The sequence below is a fragment of the Petromyzon marinus genome, unplaced genomic scaffold, assembly GCF_048934315.1.
Source record: "Petromyzon marinus isolate PM22_M1 ecotype Great Lakes invasive population unplaced genomic scaffold, UKy_Petmar_22M1.pri1.0 PM_Scaffold_228, whole genome shotgun sequence".
NCBI classification, from domain to species: Eukaryota; Metazoa; Chordata; class Hyperoartia; order Petromyzontiformes; family Petromyzontidae; genus Petromyzon; species Petromyzon marinus.
Window position 1 is genome coordinate 103,965 of NW_027423200.1, and position 19,964 is coordinate 123,928.

The following is a 19,964-nucleotide window of genomic DNA, read 5'->3' on the forward strand; positions in this document are numbered from 1 at the left end:
CCAACTACCCACCCACCCACCTACTCACCCACCTAACCACCCACCTACCCACACACCCACCCACCTACCCACTCACCCACCCACCCACCTACCTACCTACCCACTTACCCACCCACCCACCTACCTACCCACCAACTACTGTACGTCGTGTAAACACGTGGTGAACATGTGTCTCAACGTCATCAAGGTACCCACCCACCCACCTACCTACCTACCCACCCACCTACCTACCCACCCACCCACCTACCTACCCACCCACCTACCCACCCACCGACTACTGTACGTCGTGTAAACACGTGGTGAACATGTGTCTCAACGTCATCAAGGTAGCCACCCTCCTACCCACCCACTCACACACCCACCCACCTACCCAGCCACCTACCCACCCACCGACTACTGTACGTCGTGTAAACACGTGGTGAACATGTGTCTCAACGTCATCAAGGTACCCACCCACCCACCTACCCACCTACCTACCTACCCACCAACTACTGTACGTCGTGTAAACACGTGGTGAACATGTGTCTCAACGTCATCAAGGTACCCACCCACCTACCCACCCACCCACCCACCTACCCACCCACCAACTACTGTACGTCGTGTAAACACGTGGTGAACATGTGTCTCAACGTCATCAAGGTACCCACCCACCCACCTACCTACCTACCCACCTACCCACCCACCCACCTACCCACCCACCTACCTACCCACCAACTACTGTACGTCGTGTAAACACGTGGTGAACATGTGTCTCAACGTCATCAAGGTACCCACCCACCCACCTACCCACCTACCTACCTACCCACCAACTACTGTACGTCGTGTAAACACGTGGTGAACATGTGTCTCAACGTCATCAAGGTACCCACCCACCTACCCACCCACCCACCCACCTACCCACCCACCAACTACTGTACGTCGTGTAAACACGTGGTGAACATGTGTCTCAACGTCATCAAGGTACCCACCCACCCACCTACCTACCTACCCACCCACCTACCTACCCACCCACCCACCTACCCACCCACCCACCTACCCACCCACCGACTACTGTACGTCGTGTAAACACGTGGTGAACATGTGTCTCAACGTCATCAAGGTACCCACCCACCTACCCACCCACTCACACACCCACCCACCTACCCAGCCACCTACCCACCCACCGACTACTGTACGTCGTGTAAACACGTGGTGAACATGTGTCTCAACGTCATCAAGGTACCCACCCACCTACCCACCCACTCACACACCCACCCACCTACCCAGCCACCTACCCACCGACTACTGTACGTCGTGTAAACACGTGGTGAACATGTGTCTCAACGTCATCAAGGTACCCACCCACCTACCCACCCACTCACACACCCACCCACCTACCCAGCCACCTACCCACCGACTACTGTACGTCGTGTAAACACGTGGTGAACATGTGTCTCAACGTCATCAAGGTAGCCACCCACCCACCCACTCACCTACCTACCCACCTACCCACCCACTCACCTACCTACCCACACACCCACCCACCCACCGACTACTGTACGTCGTGTAAACACGTGGTGAACATGTGTCTCAACGTCATCAAGGTAGCCACCCACCCACCCACTCACCTACCTACCCACCTACCCACCCACTCACCTACCTACCCACACACCCACCCACCCACCGACTACTGTACGTCGTGTAAACACGTGGTGAACATGTGTCTCAACGTCATCAAGGTAGCCACCCACCCACCCACCCACTCACCTACCTACCCACCTACCCACCCACCCACCCACCTACCCACCCACCCACCTACCCACCCACCCACCCACCTACCCACCCACCCACCCACCTACCCACCCACCCACCGACCTACCTACCCACCCACCCACCCACCTACCCACCCACCCACCCACCTACCCACCCACCCACCTACCCACCCACCTACCCACCCACCCACCTACCTACCCACCTACCCACCCACCCACCCACCTACTCACACACCTACCTACCCACCCACCTACCCACCCACACACCTACCCACCCACACACCTACCCACCCACCGACTACTGTACGTCGTGTAAACACGTGGTGAACATGTGTCTCAACGTCATCAAGGTACCCACCCACCCACCTACCTACCCACCCACCCACCTACCTACCCACCCACCTACCTACCCACCCACCCACCTACCTACCCACCCACCCACCGACTACTGTACGTCCTGTAAACACGTGGTGAACATGTGTCTCAACGTCATCAAGGTAGCCACCCTCCTACCTACCTACCTACCCACCCACCCACCTACTTACCCTCCTACCCACCTACCTACCTACCCACTCACAAACCCACCCACCTACCTACCCACTCACACACCCACCCACCTACCCACCCACCTACCCACCCACCTACCCACACACACCCACCTACCTACCTACCCACCTACCCACCCACCGACTACTGTACATCGTGTAAACACGTGGTGAACATGTGTCTCAACGTCATCAAGGTAGCCACCCACCCACCTACCCACCCACCCACACACACACACCCACCCACCCACCTACTCACACACCTACCTACCCACCCACCTACCCACCCACCCACCTATCCACCCACCCACCTACCCACCCACCCACACACACCCACCCACCCACCTACTCACACACCTACCTACCTACCCACCTACCCACCCACACACCTACCCACCCACCCACCTACCTACCCACCCACCCACACACACACACACCTACCCACCCACCCACCTACCCACCCACCTACCTACCCACCCACCCACCCACCTACCTACCCACCCACCCACCCACCCACCTACTCACTTAGCTACCTACCCACCCACCTACCCACCCACCCACCTACCCACCCACACACCTACCCACCCACCCACCTACCTACCCACCCACCCACCCACACACACACCCACCCACCTACCCACCCACCCACCTACCCACCCACCCACCCACCTACCTACCTACCCACCCACCCACCCACCTACTCACTTAGCTACCTACCCACCCACCTACCTACCCACCCACCCACCTATCTACTACCCACCCACCTACCCACCCACCTACCTACCTACCCACCCACCTACCTACCCACCCACCCACTCACACACCCACCTACCTACCTACCCACCTACTTACCCACCCACCTACCGACTACTGTACGTCCTGTAAACACGTGGTGAACATGTGTCTCAACGTCATCAAGGTACCCACCCACCTACCCACCCACCCACCTACCCACCCACCCACCTACCTACCCACCCACCTACCCACCCACCTACCCACCCACCTACCCACCTACCCACCCACCCACCTACCCACCCACCCACCTACCTACCCACCCACCTACCCACCTACCCACCCACCTACCCACCCACCTACCCACCTACCCACCCACCTACCTACCCACCCACCCACCTACCCACCCACCCACCCACCCACCTACCTACCCACCCACCCACCTACCCACCCACCTACCTACCCACCCACCCACCCACTCACACACCCACCTACCTACACACCCACCCACCTACCTACCCACCTACCCACCCACCCACCCACCTACCTACCCACCCACCTACCCACCCACCCACCCACCCACCTACCTACCCACCCACCTACCTACCTACCCACCCACCCACCCACACACCCACCCACCCACTTACCTACCTACCCACCCACCCACCTACCTACCCACCCACCCACCCACACACCCACCCCACTTACCTACCTACCCACCCACCCACCTACCTACCCACCCACCCACACACCCACCCACCCACTTACCTACCCACCCACCTACCTACCCACCCACCCACCTACCTACCTACCCACCCACCTACCTACCTACCCACCCACTTACTCACCCACCCACCTACCCACTTACTCACCCACCCACCTACCCAACTTCCCACCCACCCACCCACCTACTCACCCACCTAACCACCCACCCACCTACCCACCCACCCACCTACCCACCCACACACCCACCCACCTACCCACTCACCCACCCACCCACCTACCTACCTACCCACCCACCTACCCACACACCCACCTACCCACCCACCCACCTACCTACCCACCCACTTACTCACCCACCCACCTACCCACTTACCCACCTACCCAACTACCCACCCACCCACCTACTCACCCACCTAACCACCCACCTACCCACACACCCACCCACCTACCCACTCACCCACCCACCCACCTACCTACCTACCCACTTACCCACCCACCCACCTACCTACCCACCCACCTACCTACCCACCCACCTACCTACCCACACACCCAACCACCTACCTATCCACACACCCACCCACCCACCTACCCACTCACCCACCCACCTAACTACCTACCCACTTACCCACCCACCTACCTACCCACCCACCTACCTACCCACCACGTACTGTGGTATTATGTCGTGTTACTGTGTGGTATGATGACGTGGTATGATGACGTGGTATGATGACGTGGTACTGTGGTATGATGACGTGGTATGATGACGTGTTACTGTGTGGTATGATGACGTGGTATGATGACGTGGTATGATGACGTGGTACTGTGTGGTATCATGACGTGGTATGATGACGTGGTACTGTGGTATGATGACGTGGTATGATGACGTGTTACTGTGTGGTATGATGACGTGGTATGATGACGTGGTATGATGACGTGGTATGATGACGTGGTATGATGACGTGGTACTGTGGTATGATGACGTGGTATGATGACGTGGTATGATGACGTGGTATGATGACGTGTTACTGTGGTATGATGACGTGGTATGATGGCGTGTTACTGTGTGGTATGATGACGTGTTACTGTGGTATGACGACGTGGTATGATGACGTGGTATGATGACGTGGTATGATGACGTGTTACTGTGGTATGATGACGTGGTATGATGACGTGGTATGATGACGTGGTATGATGACGTGGTATTGTGTGGTATGATGACATGGTATGATGACGTGGTATGATGACGTGTTACTGTGTGGTATGATGACGTGGTATGATGACATGGTATGATGACGTGGTATGATGACGTGGTATGATGTCGTGTTACTGTGTGGTATGATGACGTGGTATGATGACGTGGTATGATGACGTGGTACTGTGTGGTATGATGACGTGGTATGATGACGTGGTATGATGACGTGGTACTGTGTGGTATGATGACATGGTATGATGACATGGCATGATGACGTGGTATGATGACGTGGTACTGTGTGGTATGATGACATGGTATGATGACGTGGTATGATGACGTGGTACTGTGTGGTATGATGACGTGGTACTGTGTGGTATGATGACGTGGTATGATGACGTGGTATGATGACGTGGTATTGTGTGGTGTGATGACATGGTATGATGACGTGGTATGATGACGTGGTATGATGACATGGTATGATGACGTGGTATGATGACGTGTTACTGTGTGGTATGATGACGTGGTATGATGTCGTGGTATGATGACGTGGTACTGTGTGGTATAATGACATGGTATGATGACGTGGTATGATGACGTGTTACTGTGGTATGATGACGTGGTATGATGACGTGGTACTGTGTGGTATGATGACATAGTATGATGATGTGGTATGATGACGTGGTACTGTGTGGTATGATGACATGGTATGATGACATGGTATGATGACGTGGTATGATGACGTGGTACTGTGTGGTATGATGACGTGGTACTGTGTGGTATGATGACGTGGTATGATGACGTGGTATGATGACGTGGTATGATGACATGGTATGATGACGTGGTATGATGACGTGTTACTGTGTGGTATGATGACGTGGTATGATGTCGTGGTATGATGACGTGGTACTGTGTGGTATGATGACGTGGTATGATGACGTGGTATGATGACGTGGTATGATGACGTGGTATGATGACGTGGTATGATGACGTGGTATGATGACGTGTTACTGTGGTGTGATGACGTGGTATGATGACGTGGTATGATGACGTGGTAGGTGAGCGTCTACCTACAAAACTGGTCGCACGTCCTCAGCTACGTCAGCAAAGCTGAGTCGACGCCGGAGATAGCGGAGGTGAGGAGCATGTCACCACCTACTCACCACCTACTCACCACCTACTCACCACCTACTCACCACCTACTCACCACCTACTCACCACCTACTCACTCACCACCTACTCACCACCTACTCACCACCTACTCACTCACCACCTACTCACCACCTACTCACTCACCACCTACTCACTCACCACCTACTCACCACCTACTCACCACCTACTCACTCACCACCTACTCACCACCTACTCACCACCTACTCACCACCTACTCACTCACCACCTACTCACCACCTACTCACCACCTACTCACCACCTACTCACCACCTACTCACTCACCTACTCACCACCTACTCACCACCTACTCACCACCTACTCACTCACCACCTACTCACCACCTACTCACCACCTACTCACCACCTACTCACCACCTACTCACCACCTACTCACCACCTACTCACCACCTACTCACCACCTACTCACCACCTACTCACCACCTACTCACCACCTACTCACCACCTACTCACCTACTCACTCACCACCTACTCACCACCTACTCACCACCTACTCACCACCTACTCACTCACCACCTACTCACTCACCACCTACTCACCACCTACTCACCACCTACTCACCACCTACTCACCACCTACTCACTCACCACCTACTCACCACCTACTCACCACCTACTCACCACCTACTCACCACCTACTCACCACCTACTCACCACCTACTCACTCACCACCTACTCACCACCTACTCACCACCTACTCACTCACCACCTACTCACCACCTACTCACCACCTACTCACCACCTACTCACCACCTCGCTCACCACCTACTCACCACCTCACTCACTCACCACCTACTCACCACCTACTCACCACCTACTCACCACCTACTCACCACCTACTCACTCACCACCTACTCACCACCTACTCACCACCTACTCACCACCTACTCACTCACCACCTACTCACCACCTACTCACCACCTACTCACCACCTACTCACCACCTACTCACCACCTACTCACCACCTACTCACCTACTCACCACCTACTCACCACCTACTCACCACCTACTCACCACCTACTCACCACCTCGCTCACCACCTACTCACCACCTACTCACCACCTCGCTCACCACCTACTCACCACCTACTCACCACCTACTCACCACCTACTCACCACCTACTCACCACCTACTCACTCACCACCTACTCACTCACCACCTACTCACCACCTACTCACCACCTACTCACCACCTACTCACTCACCACCTACTCACCACCTACTCACCACCTACTCACCACCTACTCACCACCTACTCACCACCTACTCACCACCTACTCACCACCTACTCACTCACCACCTACTCACCACCTACTCACCACCTACTCACTCACCACCTACTCACCACCTACTCACCACCTACTCACCACCTACTCACCACCTCGCTCACCACCTACTCACCACCTCACTCACTCACCACCTACTCACCACCTACTCACCACCTACTCACCACCTACTCACCACCTACTCACTCACCACCTACTCACCACCTACTCACCACCTACTCACCACCTACTCACTCACCACCTACTCACCACCTACTCACCACCTACTCACCACCTACTCACCACCTACTCACCACCTACTCACCTACTCACCACCTACTCACCACCTACTCACCACCTACTCACCACCTACTCACCACCTCGCTCACCACCTACTCACCACCTACTCACCACCTACTCACCACCTACTCACCACCTACTCACCACCTACTCACCACCTCGCTCACCACCTACTCACCACCTACTCACCACCTCGCTCACCACCTACTCACCACCTACTCACCACCTACTCACCACCTACTCACCTACTCACTCACCACCTACTCACTCACCTACTCACCACCTACTCACCACCTACTCACCACCTACTCACCTACTCACTCACCACCTACTCACCACCTACTCACCACCTACTCACCACCTACTCACCACCTACTCACCACCTCGCTCACTCACCACCTACTCACTCACCACCTACTCACCACCTACTCACCACCTACTCACCTACTCACTCACCACCTACTCACTCACCTACTCACCACCTACTCACCACCTACTCACCACCTACTCACCTACTCACTCACCACCTACTCACCACCTACTCACCACCTACTCACTCACCACCTACTCACCACCTACTCACCACCTACTCACCACCTACTCACCACCTCACTCACCACCTCCTCACCACCTCGCTCACTCACCACCTACTCACTCACCACCTACTCACCACCTACTCACCACCTCACTCACCTACTCACTCACCACCTACTCACCACCTCGCTCACCTACTCACTCACCACCTACTCACCACCTCGCTCACCACCTCACTCACCACCTCACTCACTCACCACCTACTCACCACCTCGCTCACTCACCACCTACTCACCACCTCACTCACCACCTTGCTCACTCACCACCTACTCACCACCTCGCTCACTCACCACCTACTCACCACCTCACTCACCACCTCGCTCACTCACCACCTACTCACTCACCACCTACTCACTCACCACCTACTCACCACCTCGCTCACCACCTCACTCACTCACCACCTACTCACTCACCACCTACTCACCACCTACTCACCACCTACTCACTCACCACCTACTCACTCACCACCTACTCACCACCTACTCACCACCTCGCTCACCACCTCACTCACTCACCACCTACTCACTCACCACCTACTCACCACCTACTCACTCACCACCTACTCACCACCTACTCACCACCTACTCACCACCTACTCACTCACCACCTACTCACTCACCACCTACTCACCACCTACTCACCACCTCGCTCACCACCTCACTCACTCACCACCTACTCACTCACCACCTACTCACCACCTACTCACCACCTCACTCACCACCTACTCACCACCTACTCACTCACCACCTACTCACTCACCACCTACTCACCACCTCGCTCACCACCTCGCTCACCACCTACTCACCACCTACTCACCACCTCGCTCACCACCTCACTCACTCACCACCTACTCACCTACTCACCACCTACTCACCACCTCGCTCACCACCTACTCACCACCTACTCACCTACTCACCACCTCGCTCACCACCTACTCACCTACTCACTCACCACCTACTCACTCACCTACTCACTCACCACCTACTCACTCACCACCTCACTCACCACCTCGCTCACCACCTCACTCACCACCTCGCTCACCACCTAACTCACCACCTCGCTCACCACCTACTCACCACCTACTCACTCACCTACTCACTCACCACCTCACTCACCTACTCACCACCTACTCACCACCTACTCACTCACCACCTCACTCACCACCTACTCACTCACCACCTACTCACCACCTACTCACCACCTACTCACCACCTCGCTCACCACCTACTCACCTACTCACTCACCACCTACTCACCACCTACTCACTCACCACCTCACTCACCACCTCACTCACCTACTCACTCACCACCTCACTCACCTACTCACTCACCACCTACTCACCACCTACTCACCACCTACTCACCACCTCGCTCACCACCTCACTCACCACCTCACTCACCTACTCACTCACCACCTCGCTCACCACCTACTCACCACCTCGCTCACCTACTCACCACCTCACTCACCTACTCACCACCTACTCACTCACCACCACCTCACTCACCACCTCGCTCACCACCTCACTCACCACCTACTCACCACCTACTCACCACCTACTCACCACCTCACTCACCACCTCACTCACCTACTCACTCACCACCTCGCTCACCTACTCACTCACCACCTACTCACTCACCACCTACTCACTCACCACCTACTCACTCACCACCTCGCTCACCTACTCACTCACCACCTACTCACTCACCACCTCGCTCACCTACTCACTCACCACCTCACTCACCTACTCACTCACCACCTCGCTCACCTACTCACTCACCTACTCACTCACCACCTCACTCACCACCTCGCTCACCTACTCACTCACCACCTCGCTCACCACCTCACTCACCACCTCGCTCACCTACTCACTCACCACCTCACTCACCTACTCACTCACCACCTCACTCACCTACTCACCTACTCACCTACTCACTCACCTACTCACTCACCACCTCGCTCACCTACTCACTCACCACCTCACTCACCACCTCACTCACCTACTCACTCACCACCTCACTCACCACCTACTCACTCACCACCTACTCACCTACTCACCACCTCGCTCACCTACTCACTCACCTACTCACTCACCTACTCACTCACCACCTCACTCACCACCTCGCTCACCTACTCACTCACCACCTCACTCACCTACTCACTCACCACCTCACTCACCACCTACTCACCACCTCACTCACCTATTCACTCACCTACTCACTCACCACCTCACTCACCACCTCACTCACCACCTACTCACCACCTCGCTCACCTACTCACTCACCACCTCGCTCACCTACTCACTCACCACCTCGCTCACCTACTCACTCACCTACTCACTCACCACCTCACTCACCTACTCACTCACCACCTCGCTCACCTACTCACTCACCACCTCACTCACCACCTCACTCACCTACTCACCACCTACTCACCTACTCACTCACCTACTCACTCACCACCTGCTCACCACCTACTCACTCACCACCTACTCACCACCTACTCACTCACCACCTACTCACTCACCACCTACTCACTCACCACCTCACTCACCACCTCACTCACCTACTCACCACCTACTCACCACCTCGCTCACCACCTACTCACCACCTACTCACCACCTACTCACCACCTCGCTCACCACCTCACTCACCACCTCACTCACCTACTCACTCACCACCTCGCTCACCACCTACTCACCACCTCGCTCACCTACTCACCACCTCACTCACCTACTCACCACCTACTCACTCACCACCACCTCACTCACCACCTCGCTCACCACCTCACTCACCACCTACTCACCACCTACTCACCACCTACTCACCACCTCACTCACCACCTCACTCACCTACTCACTCACCACCTCGCTCACCTACTCACTCACCACCTACTCACTCACCACCTACTCACTCACCACCTCGCTCACCTACTCACTCACCACCTACTCACTCACCACCTCGCTCACCTACTCACTCACCACCTCACTCACCTACTCACTCACCACCTCGCTCACCTACTCACTCACCTACTCACTCACCACCTCACTCACCACCTCGCTCACCTACTCACTCACCACCTCGCTCACCACCTCACTCACCACCTCGCTCACCTACTCACTCACCACCTCACTCACCTACTCACTCACCACCTCACTCACCTACTCACCTACTCACCTACTCACTCACCTACTCACTCACCACCTCGCTCACCTACTCACTCACCACCTCACTCACCACCTCACTCACCTACTCACTCACCACCTCACTCACCACCTACTCACTCACCACCTACTCACTCACCACCTACTCACCTACTCACCACCTCGCTCACCTACTCACTCACCTACTCACTCACCTACTCACTCACCACCTCACTCACCACCTCGCTCACCTACTCACTCACCACCTCACTCACCTACTCACTCACCACCTCACTCACCACCTACTCACCACCTCACTCACCTACTCACTCACCTACTCACTCACCACCTCACTCACCACCTCACTCACCACCTACTCACCACCTCGCTCACCTACTCACTCACCACCTCGCTCACCTACTCACTCACCACCTCGCTCACCTACTCACTCACCTACTCACTCACCACCTCACTCACCTACTCACTCACCACCTCGCTCACCTACTCACTCACCACCTCACTCACCACCTCACTCACCTACTCACCACCTACTCACCTACTCACTCACCTACTCACTCACCACCTACTCACCACCTACTCACTCACCACCTACTCACCACCTACTCACTCACCACCTACTCACTCACCACCTACTCACTCACCACCTCACTCACCTACTCACCACCTACTCACCTACTCACCACCTCGCTCACCTACTCACTCACCACCTCACTCACCACCTACTCTCACTCACCACCTACTCACTCACCACCTAATCACTCACCATCTACTCACTCACCACCTACTCACCACCTACTCACTCACCACCTACTCACCACCTACTCACCACCTACTCACTCACCACCTCGCTCACCTACTCACTCACCACCTACTCACTCACCACCTACTCACCACCTCACTCACCTACTCACTCACCACACTCACCACACTCACTCACCTACTCACTCACCACCTCACTCACCTACTCACTCACCACCTCACTCACCTACTCACCACCTACTCACCTACTCACCTACTCACTCACCTACGCACTCACCACCTACTCACTCACCTACTCACCACCTCAATCACCTACTCACCACCTACTCACCACCTACTCACTCACCTACTCACCACCTACTCACTCACCTACTCACTCACCACCTACTCACCACCTACTCACCACCTACTCACCACCTCACTCAACTACTCACTCACCACCTGCTCACCACCTCACCTACTCACCACCTACTCACCACCTCACTCACCTACTCACCTACTCACCTATTCACCACCTCACTCACCACCTCGCTCACCACCTCACTCACCACCTACTCACCACCTCACTCACCACCTCACTCACCACCTCACCTACTCACTCACCACCTCACCCACCTACTCACTCACCACCTCACTCACTCACTCACTCCCTCACCTACTCCCTCACCTATTCACTCACCTACTCACTCACCTACTCACCTCCTCACTCACCTACTCACTCACCTACTCACCCACTCACTCACCTCCTCACTCACCTACTCACTCACGCACTCACTCACTTACTCACCTACTCACTCACCTACTCACCTACTCACTCACCTACTCATTCACCTACTCACTCACCTACTCACTCACTCGCTCACCCACCCACCCACTCACCTACTCACTCACCTACTCGCTCATTCTCACCGTGTCTCTCTCTCTCCCCGTGTCTCTCTCTCTCCCTGTGTCTCTCTCTCCCCGTGTCTCTCTCTCCCCGTGTCTCTCTCCCCGTGTCTCTCTCCCCGTGTCTCTCTCCCCGTCTCTCTCCCCGTGTCTCTCTCTCCCCCCGTATCTATCTCTCCCCGTGTCTCTCTCTCCCGGTGTCTCACTCTCCCCGTGTCTCTCTCTCCCCGTGTCTCTCTCTCCCCGTGTCTCTCTCTCCCCGTATCTCGCGCTCCCCGTGTCTCACTCTCCCCGTGTCTCTCTCTCCCCGTGTCTCTCTCCCCGTGTCTCTCTCCCCGTGTCTCACTCTCCCCGTGTCTCTCTCTCCCCGTGTCTCTCTCTCCCCCGTGTCTCTCTCTCCCCGTGTCTCTGTCTCTCCCCGTGTCTCTCTCTCTCCCCGTGTCTCTCTCCCCATGTCTCTCTCTCCCCGTGTCTCTCTCCCCCGTGTCTCTCTCCCCCGTGTCTCTCTTTCCGTGTCTCTCTCTCCCCGTGTCTCTCTCTCTCCCCGTGTCTCTCTCTCCCCGTGTCTATCCCCCCGTGTCTCTCTCTCCTCGTGTCTCTCTCTGTGTCTCTCTCCCCGTGTCTCTCTCCCCGTGTCTCTCTCTCCGTGTCTCTCTCCCTGTGTCTCTCCCCCTGTGTCTCTCTCCCTGTCTCTCTCTCCCCGTGTCTCTCTCTCCCCGTGTCTCTCTCTCCGTGTCTCTCTCTCCCCGTGTCTCTCTCTCCCCGTGTCTTTCTCCCCGTGTCTCTCTCTCTCTCTCCCCGTGTCTCTCTCCCCGTGTCTCTCTCTCCCCGTGTCTCTCTCTCCCCGTGTCTCTCTCTCTCCGCGTCTCTCTCTCCTCGTGTCTCTCTCCCCGTGTCTCTCTCTCTCTCTCTCCCCGTGTCTCTCTCTCCCCGTGTCTCTCTCTCACCGTGTCTCTCTCCCCGTGTCTCTCTCTCTCCCCGTGTCTCTCCCCCCGTGTCTCTCTCTCCCCGTGTCTCTCTCCCCATGTCTCTCTCTCCCCGTGTCTCTCCCCGTGTCTCTCTCTCCCCGTGTCTCTCTCTCTCCGTGTCTCTCTCTCCGCAGCAACGGGGAGAGAGAGACTCACAAAGCCTGGCCATTGTCACCAAACTCAAGTGTGCAGCTGGTAAGACCAACTCACCACACTCACCACACTCACCACATTCACTCACCACACTCACCACACTCACCACATTCACTCACCACACTCACCACACTCACCACACTCACCACATTCACTCACCACACTCACCACACTCACCACATTCACTCACCACACTCACCACCACACTCACCACACTCACCACATTCACTCACCACACTCACCACCACACTCACCACACTCACCACATTCACTCACCACACTCACCACACTCACCACACTCACTCACCACCCTCACCACACTCACCACACTCACCACGCTCACCACATTCACCACACTCACCACACTCACCACGCTCACCACATTCACCACACTCACCACACTCACCACACTCACCACGCTCACCACATTCACCACATTCACTCACCACACTCACCACATTCACTCACCACACTCACCACACTCACTCACCACACTCACTCACCACACTCACTCACCACACTCACCACTCTCACTCACCACACTCACCACACTCACTCACCACACTCACTCACCACACTCACCACACTCACCATACTCACTCACCACACTCACCACACTCACCACACTCACTCACCACACTCACCACACTCACTCACCACACTCACTCACCACACTCACCACGTTCACCACACTCACTCACCACACTCACCACATTCACTCACCACACTCACTCACCACATTCACTCACCACACTCACCACACTCACCACACTCACTCATTCACCACCCTCACCACCCTCACTCACCACCCTCACTCACCACATTCACCACACTCACCACACTCACCACGCTCACCACATTCACCACACTCACCACACTCACCACACTCACCACGCTCACCACATTCACCACATTCACTCACCACACTCACCACATTCACTCACCACACTCACCACACTCACTCACCACACTCACTCACCACACTCACTCACCACACTCACCACTCTCACTCACCACACTCACCACACTCACTCACCACACTCACTCACCACACTCACCACACTCACCATACTCACTCACCACACTCACCACACTCACCACACTCACTCACCACACTCACCACACTCACTCACCACATTCACTCACCACACTCACCACACTCACCACATTCACTCACCACACTCACTCACCACATTCACTCACCACACTCACCACACTCACCACACTCACTCATTCACCACCCTCACCACCCTCACTCACCACCCTCACTCACCACCCTCACTCACCACACTCAACACACTCACTCGCCACCCTCACCACCCTCACCACACTCACTCACCACACTCACCACACTCACCACACTCACCACCACACTCACCACGCTCACCACCCTCACCACACTCACCACACTCACCACCACCCTCACCACACTCACCACCACACTCACCACGCTCACCACCCTCACCACACTCACCACACTCACTCACCACCCTCACCACACTCACCACACTCACTCACCACCCTCACTCACCACCCTCACCACACTCACCACACTCACTCACCACCCTCACTCACCACCCTCACTCACCACACTCACCACACACACTCACCACGTTCACCACACTCACTCACCACACTCACCACACTCACCACATTCACTCACCACACTCACCACACTCACCACACTCACCATACTCACCACACTCACTCACCACACTCACCACACTCACTCACCACCCTTACCACACTCACCACCACACTCACCACACTCACTCACCACGCTCACCACGCTCACCACACTCAATCACTACACTCACTCACCACACTCACCACACTCACTCACCACCCTCACCACGCTCACCACTCTGTTCAGGCCTTTCTGAGTTGGCTACCAGGAAGTTCACTCACCACACTCACTCACCACACTCACCACCACACTCACCACACTCACCACACTCACCACCACACTCACTCGCCACCACACTCACCACCCTCACTCACCACACTCACTACACTCACCACCACACTCACCACCCTCACCACCACACTCACCACACTCACCACCACACTCACCACCACACTCACCACCACACTCACCACCCTCACCACCACACTCACCACCACACTCACCACCCTCACCACCACACTCACCACACTCACCACCACACTCACCACCACACTCACTCACCACCACACTCACCACCCTCTGCAGGCCTTGCTGAGTTGGCTACCAGGAAGTTCACTCACCACCCTCACCACACTCACCACCACACTCACCACCCACACTCACTCACCACACTCACCACCCTCACCCACCACCCTCACCACACACACTCACCACACTCACCACACTCACTCACCACCACACTCACCACCCTCACCACCCTCACCACTGTGCAGGCCTTGCTGAGTTGGCTACCAGGAAGTTCACTCACCACACTCACTCACCACACTCACCACCCTCACCACACTCACTCACCACACTCACTCACCACACTCACCACCACACTCACCACACTCACCACCACACTCACCACTCTGTGCAGGCCTCGCTGAGTTGGCCACCAGGAAGTTCACTCACCACCCTCACCACACTCACTCACCACACTCACCACACTCACTCACCACCTCACTCACCACCCTCACCACACTCACCACACTCACCACACTCACCACCTCACTCACCACCCTCACTCACCACCCTCACCACCCTCACCACTCTGTGCAGGCCTTGCTGAGTTGGCTACCAGGAAGTTCACTCACCACACACACACACTCACCACACACCCTCACCACACTCACCACCACACTCACCACCACACTCACCACCCTCACCACCCTCACCACCCTCACTCACCACACTCACTCACCACCCTCACCACACTCACCACCTCACTCACCTCACTCACCACCCTCACCACTCTGTGCAGGCCTTGCTGAGTTGGCCACCAGGAAGTTCACTCACCAAACTCACCACACTCACCACCCTCACCACACTCACTCACCACACTCACCACCACACTCACCACACTCACCACCCTCACCACCCTCACCACCCTCACCACACTCACCACCCTCACCACCACTCTCTGCAGGCCTTGCTGAGTTGGCTACCAGGAAGTTCACTCACCACACTCACCACACTCACCACACTCACTCACCACCTCACCACCCTCACCACCCTCACCACCACACTCACCACCCACACTCACTCACCACACTCACCACACACACTCACCACACTCACCACCACACTCACCACTCTCTGCAGGCCTTGCTGAGTTGGCCACCAGGAAGTTCACTCACCACACTCACCACACTCACCACCCTCACCACCCTCACTCACCACACTCACCACCCTCACTCACCACCCTCACCACTCTGTGCAGGCCTCGCTGAGTTGGCTACCAGGAAGTTCACTCACCACACTCACCACACTCACCACCCTCACCACACTCACCACCCTCACCACCACTCTCTGCAGGCCTTGCTGAGTTGGCTACCAGGAAGTTCACTCACCACACTCACTCACCACCCTCACCACCCTCACTCACCACCCTCACTCACCACACTCACCACACTCACTCACCACCACACTCACTCAACACCACCCTCACTCACCACCTCACTCACCACCCTCACCACCCTCACCACTCTGTTCAGGCCTCGCTGAGTTGGCCACCAGGAAGTTCACTCACCACACTCACCACACTCACCACCCTCACCACCCTCACCACCCTCACTCACCACACTCACTCACCACCACACTCACTCAACACCACCCTCACTCACCACCTCACTCACCACCCTCACCACCCTCACCACTCTGTTCAGGCCTCGCTGAGTTGGCCACCAGGAAGTTCACTCACCACACTCACCACACTCACCACCCTCACCACCCTCACTCACCACACTCACCACCCTCACTCACCACCCTCACCACTCTGTGCAGGCCTCGCTGAGTTGGCTACCAGGAAGTTCACTCACCACACTCACTCACCACACACCCTCACCACACTCACCACCACACTCACCACACTCACTCACCACACTCACCACACTCACCACACTCACTCACCACTCTCTGCAGGCCTCGCTGAGTTGGCTACCAGGAAGTTCACTCACCACACTCACTCACCACACTCACCACACTCACTCACCACACTCACCACACTCACCACCACCCTCACCACTCTGTGCAGGCCTCGCTGAGTTGGCCACCAGGAAGTTCACTCACCACACTCACTCACCACACTCACTCACCACCCTCACCACACTCACCACACTCACCACCACCCTCACCACTCTCTGCAGGCCTTGCTGAGTTGGCCACCAGGAAGTTCACTCACCACACTCACTCACCACACTCACTCACCACCCTCACCACACTCACCACACTCACCACACTCACCACACTCACCACACTCACCACCACCCTCACCACACTCACTCACCACACTCACTCACCACACTCACCACACTCACTCACCACACTCACTCACCACCCTCACCACACTCACCACACTCACCACCACCCTCACCACTCTGTGCAGGCCTCGCTGAGTTGGCCACCAGGAAGTTCAAAGCTGCTGCTAAATGCTTCCTCTTGGCATCGTTTGACCACCTCGACTTTCCTGAGGTACCTACACGGGGACCAGTGGTAGGGTACCAGTGGTAGGGTACCTGTGGTAGTGAGGGTACCAGTGGTAGTGAGGGTACCAGTGGTAGGGTAGCTGTGGTAGTGAGGGTACCAGTGGTAGGGTACCTGTGGTAGTGAGGGTACCAGTGGTAGTGAGGGTACCAGTGGTAGTGAGGGTACCAGTGGTAGTGAGGGTACCAGTGGTAGGGTACCAGTGGTAGGGTACCTGTGGTAGGGTACCTGTGGTAGTGAGGGTACCAGTGGTAGGGTACCAGTGGTAGTGAGGGTACCAGTGGTAGGGTACCAGTGGTAGTGAGGGTACCAGTGGTAGGGTACCAGTGGTAGTGAGGGTACCAGTGGTAGTGAGGGTACCTGTGGTAGTGAGGGGACCAGTGGTAGTGAGGGTACCTGTGGTAGGGTACCAGTGGTAGTGAGGGTACCAGTGGTAGGGTACCAGTGGTAGTGAGGGTACCTGTGGTAGTGAGGGTACCTGTGGTAGTGAGGGTACCTGTGGTAGTGAGGGGACCAGTGGTAGGGTACCTGTGGTAGTGAGGGTACCAGTGGTAGTGAGGGTACCAGTGGTAGTGAGGGTACCAGTGGTAGTGAGGGTACCAGTGGTAGTGAGGGTACCAGTGGTAGTGAGGGTAAGGGTACCTGTGGTAGTGAGGGTACCAGTGGTAGCGTACCAGTGGTAGTGAGGGTACCAGTGGTAGTGAGGGTACCTGTGGTAGTGAGGGTACCTGTGGTAGTGAGGGTACCAGTGGTAGTGAGGGTACCAGTGGTAGTGAGGGTCACAGTGGTAGTGAGGGTACTTGTGGTAGTGAGGGTACCTGTGGTAGGGTACCTGTGGTAGTGAGGATCACAGTGGTAGGGTACCTGTGGTAGGATACCAGTGGTAGGGTACCAGTGGTAGGGTACCTGTGGTAGGGTACCTGTGGTAGGGTAGCTGTGGTAGTGAGGGGACCAGTGGTAGTGAGGGTACCATTGGTAGGGTACCAGTGGTAGTGAGGGGACCAGTGGTAGTGAGGGTACCTGTGGTAGTGAGGGGACCAGTGGTAGGGTACCAGTGGTAGTGAGGGTACCAGTGGTAGTGAGGGTACCTGTGGTAGTGAG

The 19,964-nt window shown here is 56.3% G+C and overlaps 1 protein-coding gene across 2 annotated transcripts in view; it reads left to right on the top strand.

Annotated features, from left to right (window-relative positions):
* GPS1 (G protein pathway suppressor 1) overlaps positions 1–19,964 on the top strand; it is a 79,009-nt gene that overhangs the window by 38,311 nt on the left and 20,734 nt on the right. The window contains exons 6-8 of one of the 2 annotated variants that reach the window (XM_076063878.1): positions 5,999–6,076; positions 14,194–14,254; positions 18,766–18,851. In XM_076063878.1, coding sequence (XP_075919993.1) covers positions 5,999–6,076; positions 14,194–14,254; positions 18,766–18,851 — 225 coding nt within the window. Of the gene's footprint in view, positions 1–5,998; positions 6,077–14,193; positions 14,255–17,601; positions 17,901–18,765; positions 18,852–19,964 lie in introns of those variants that run through there. The other variant, XM_076063879.1, reaches the window with a different exon arrangement.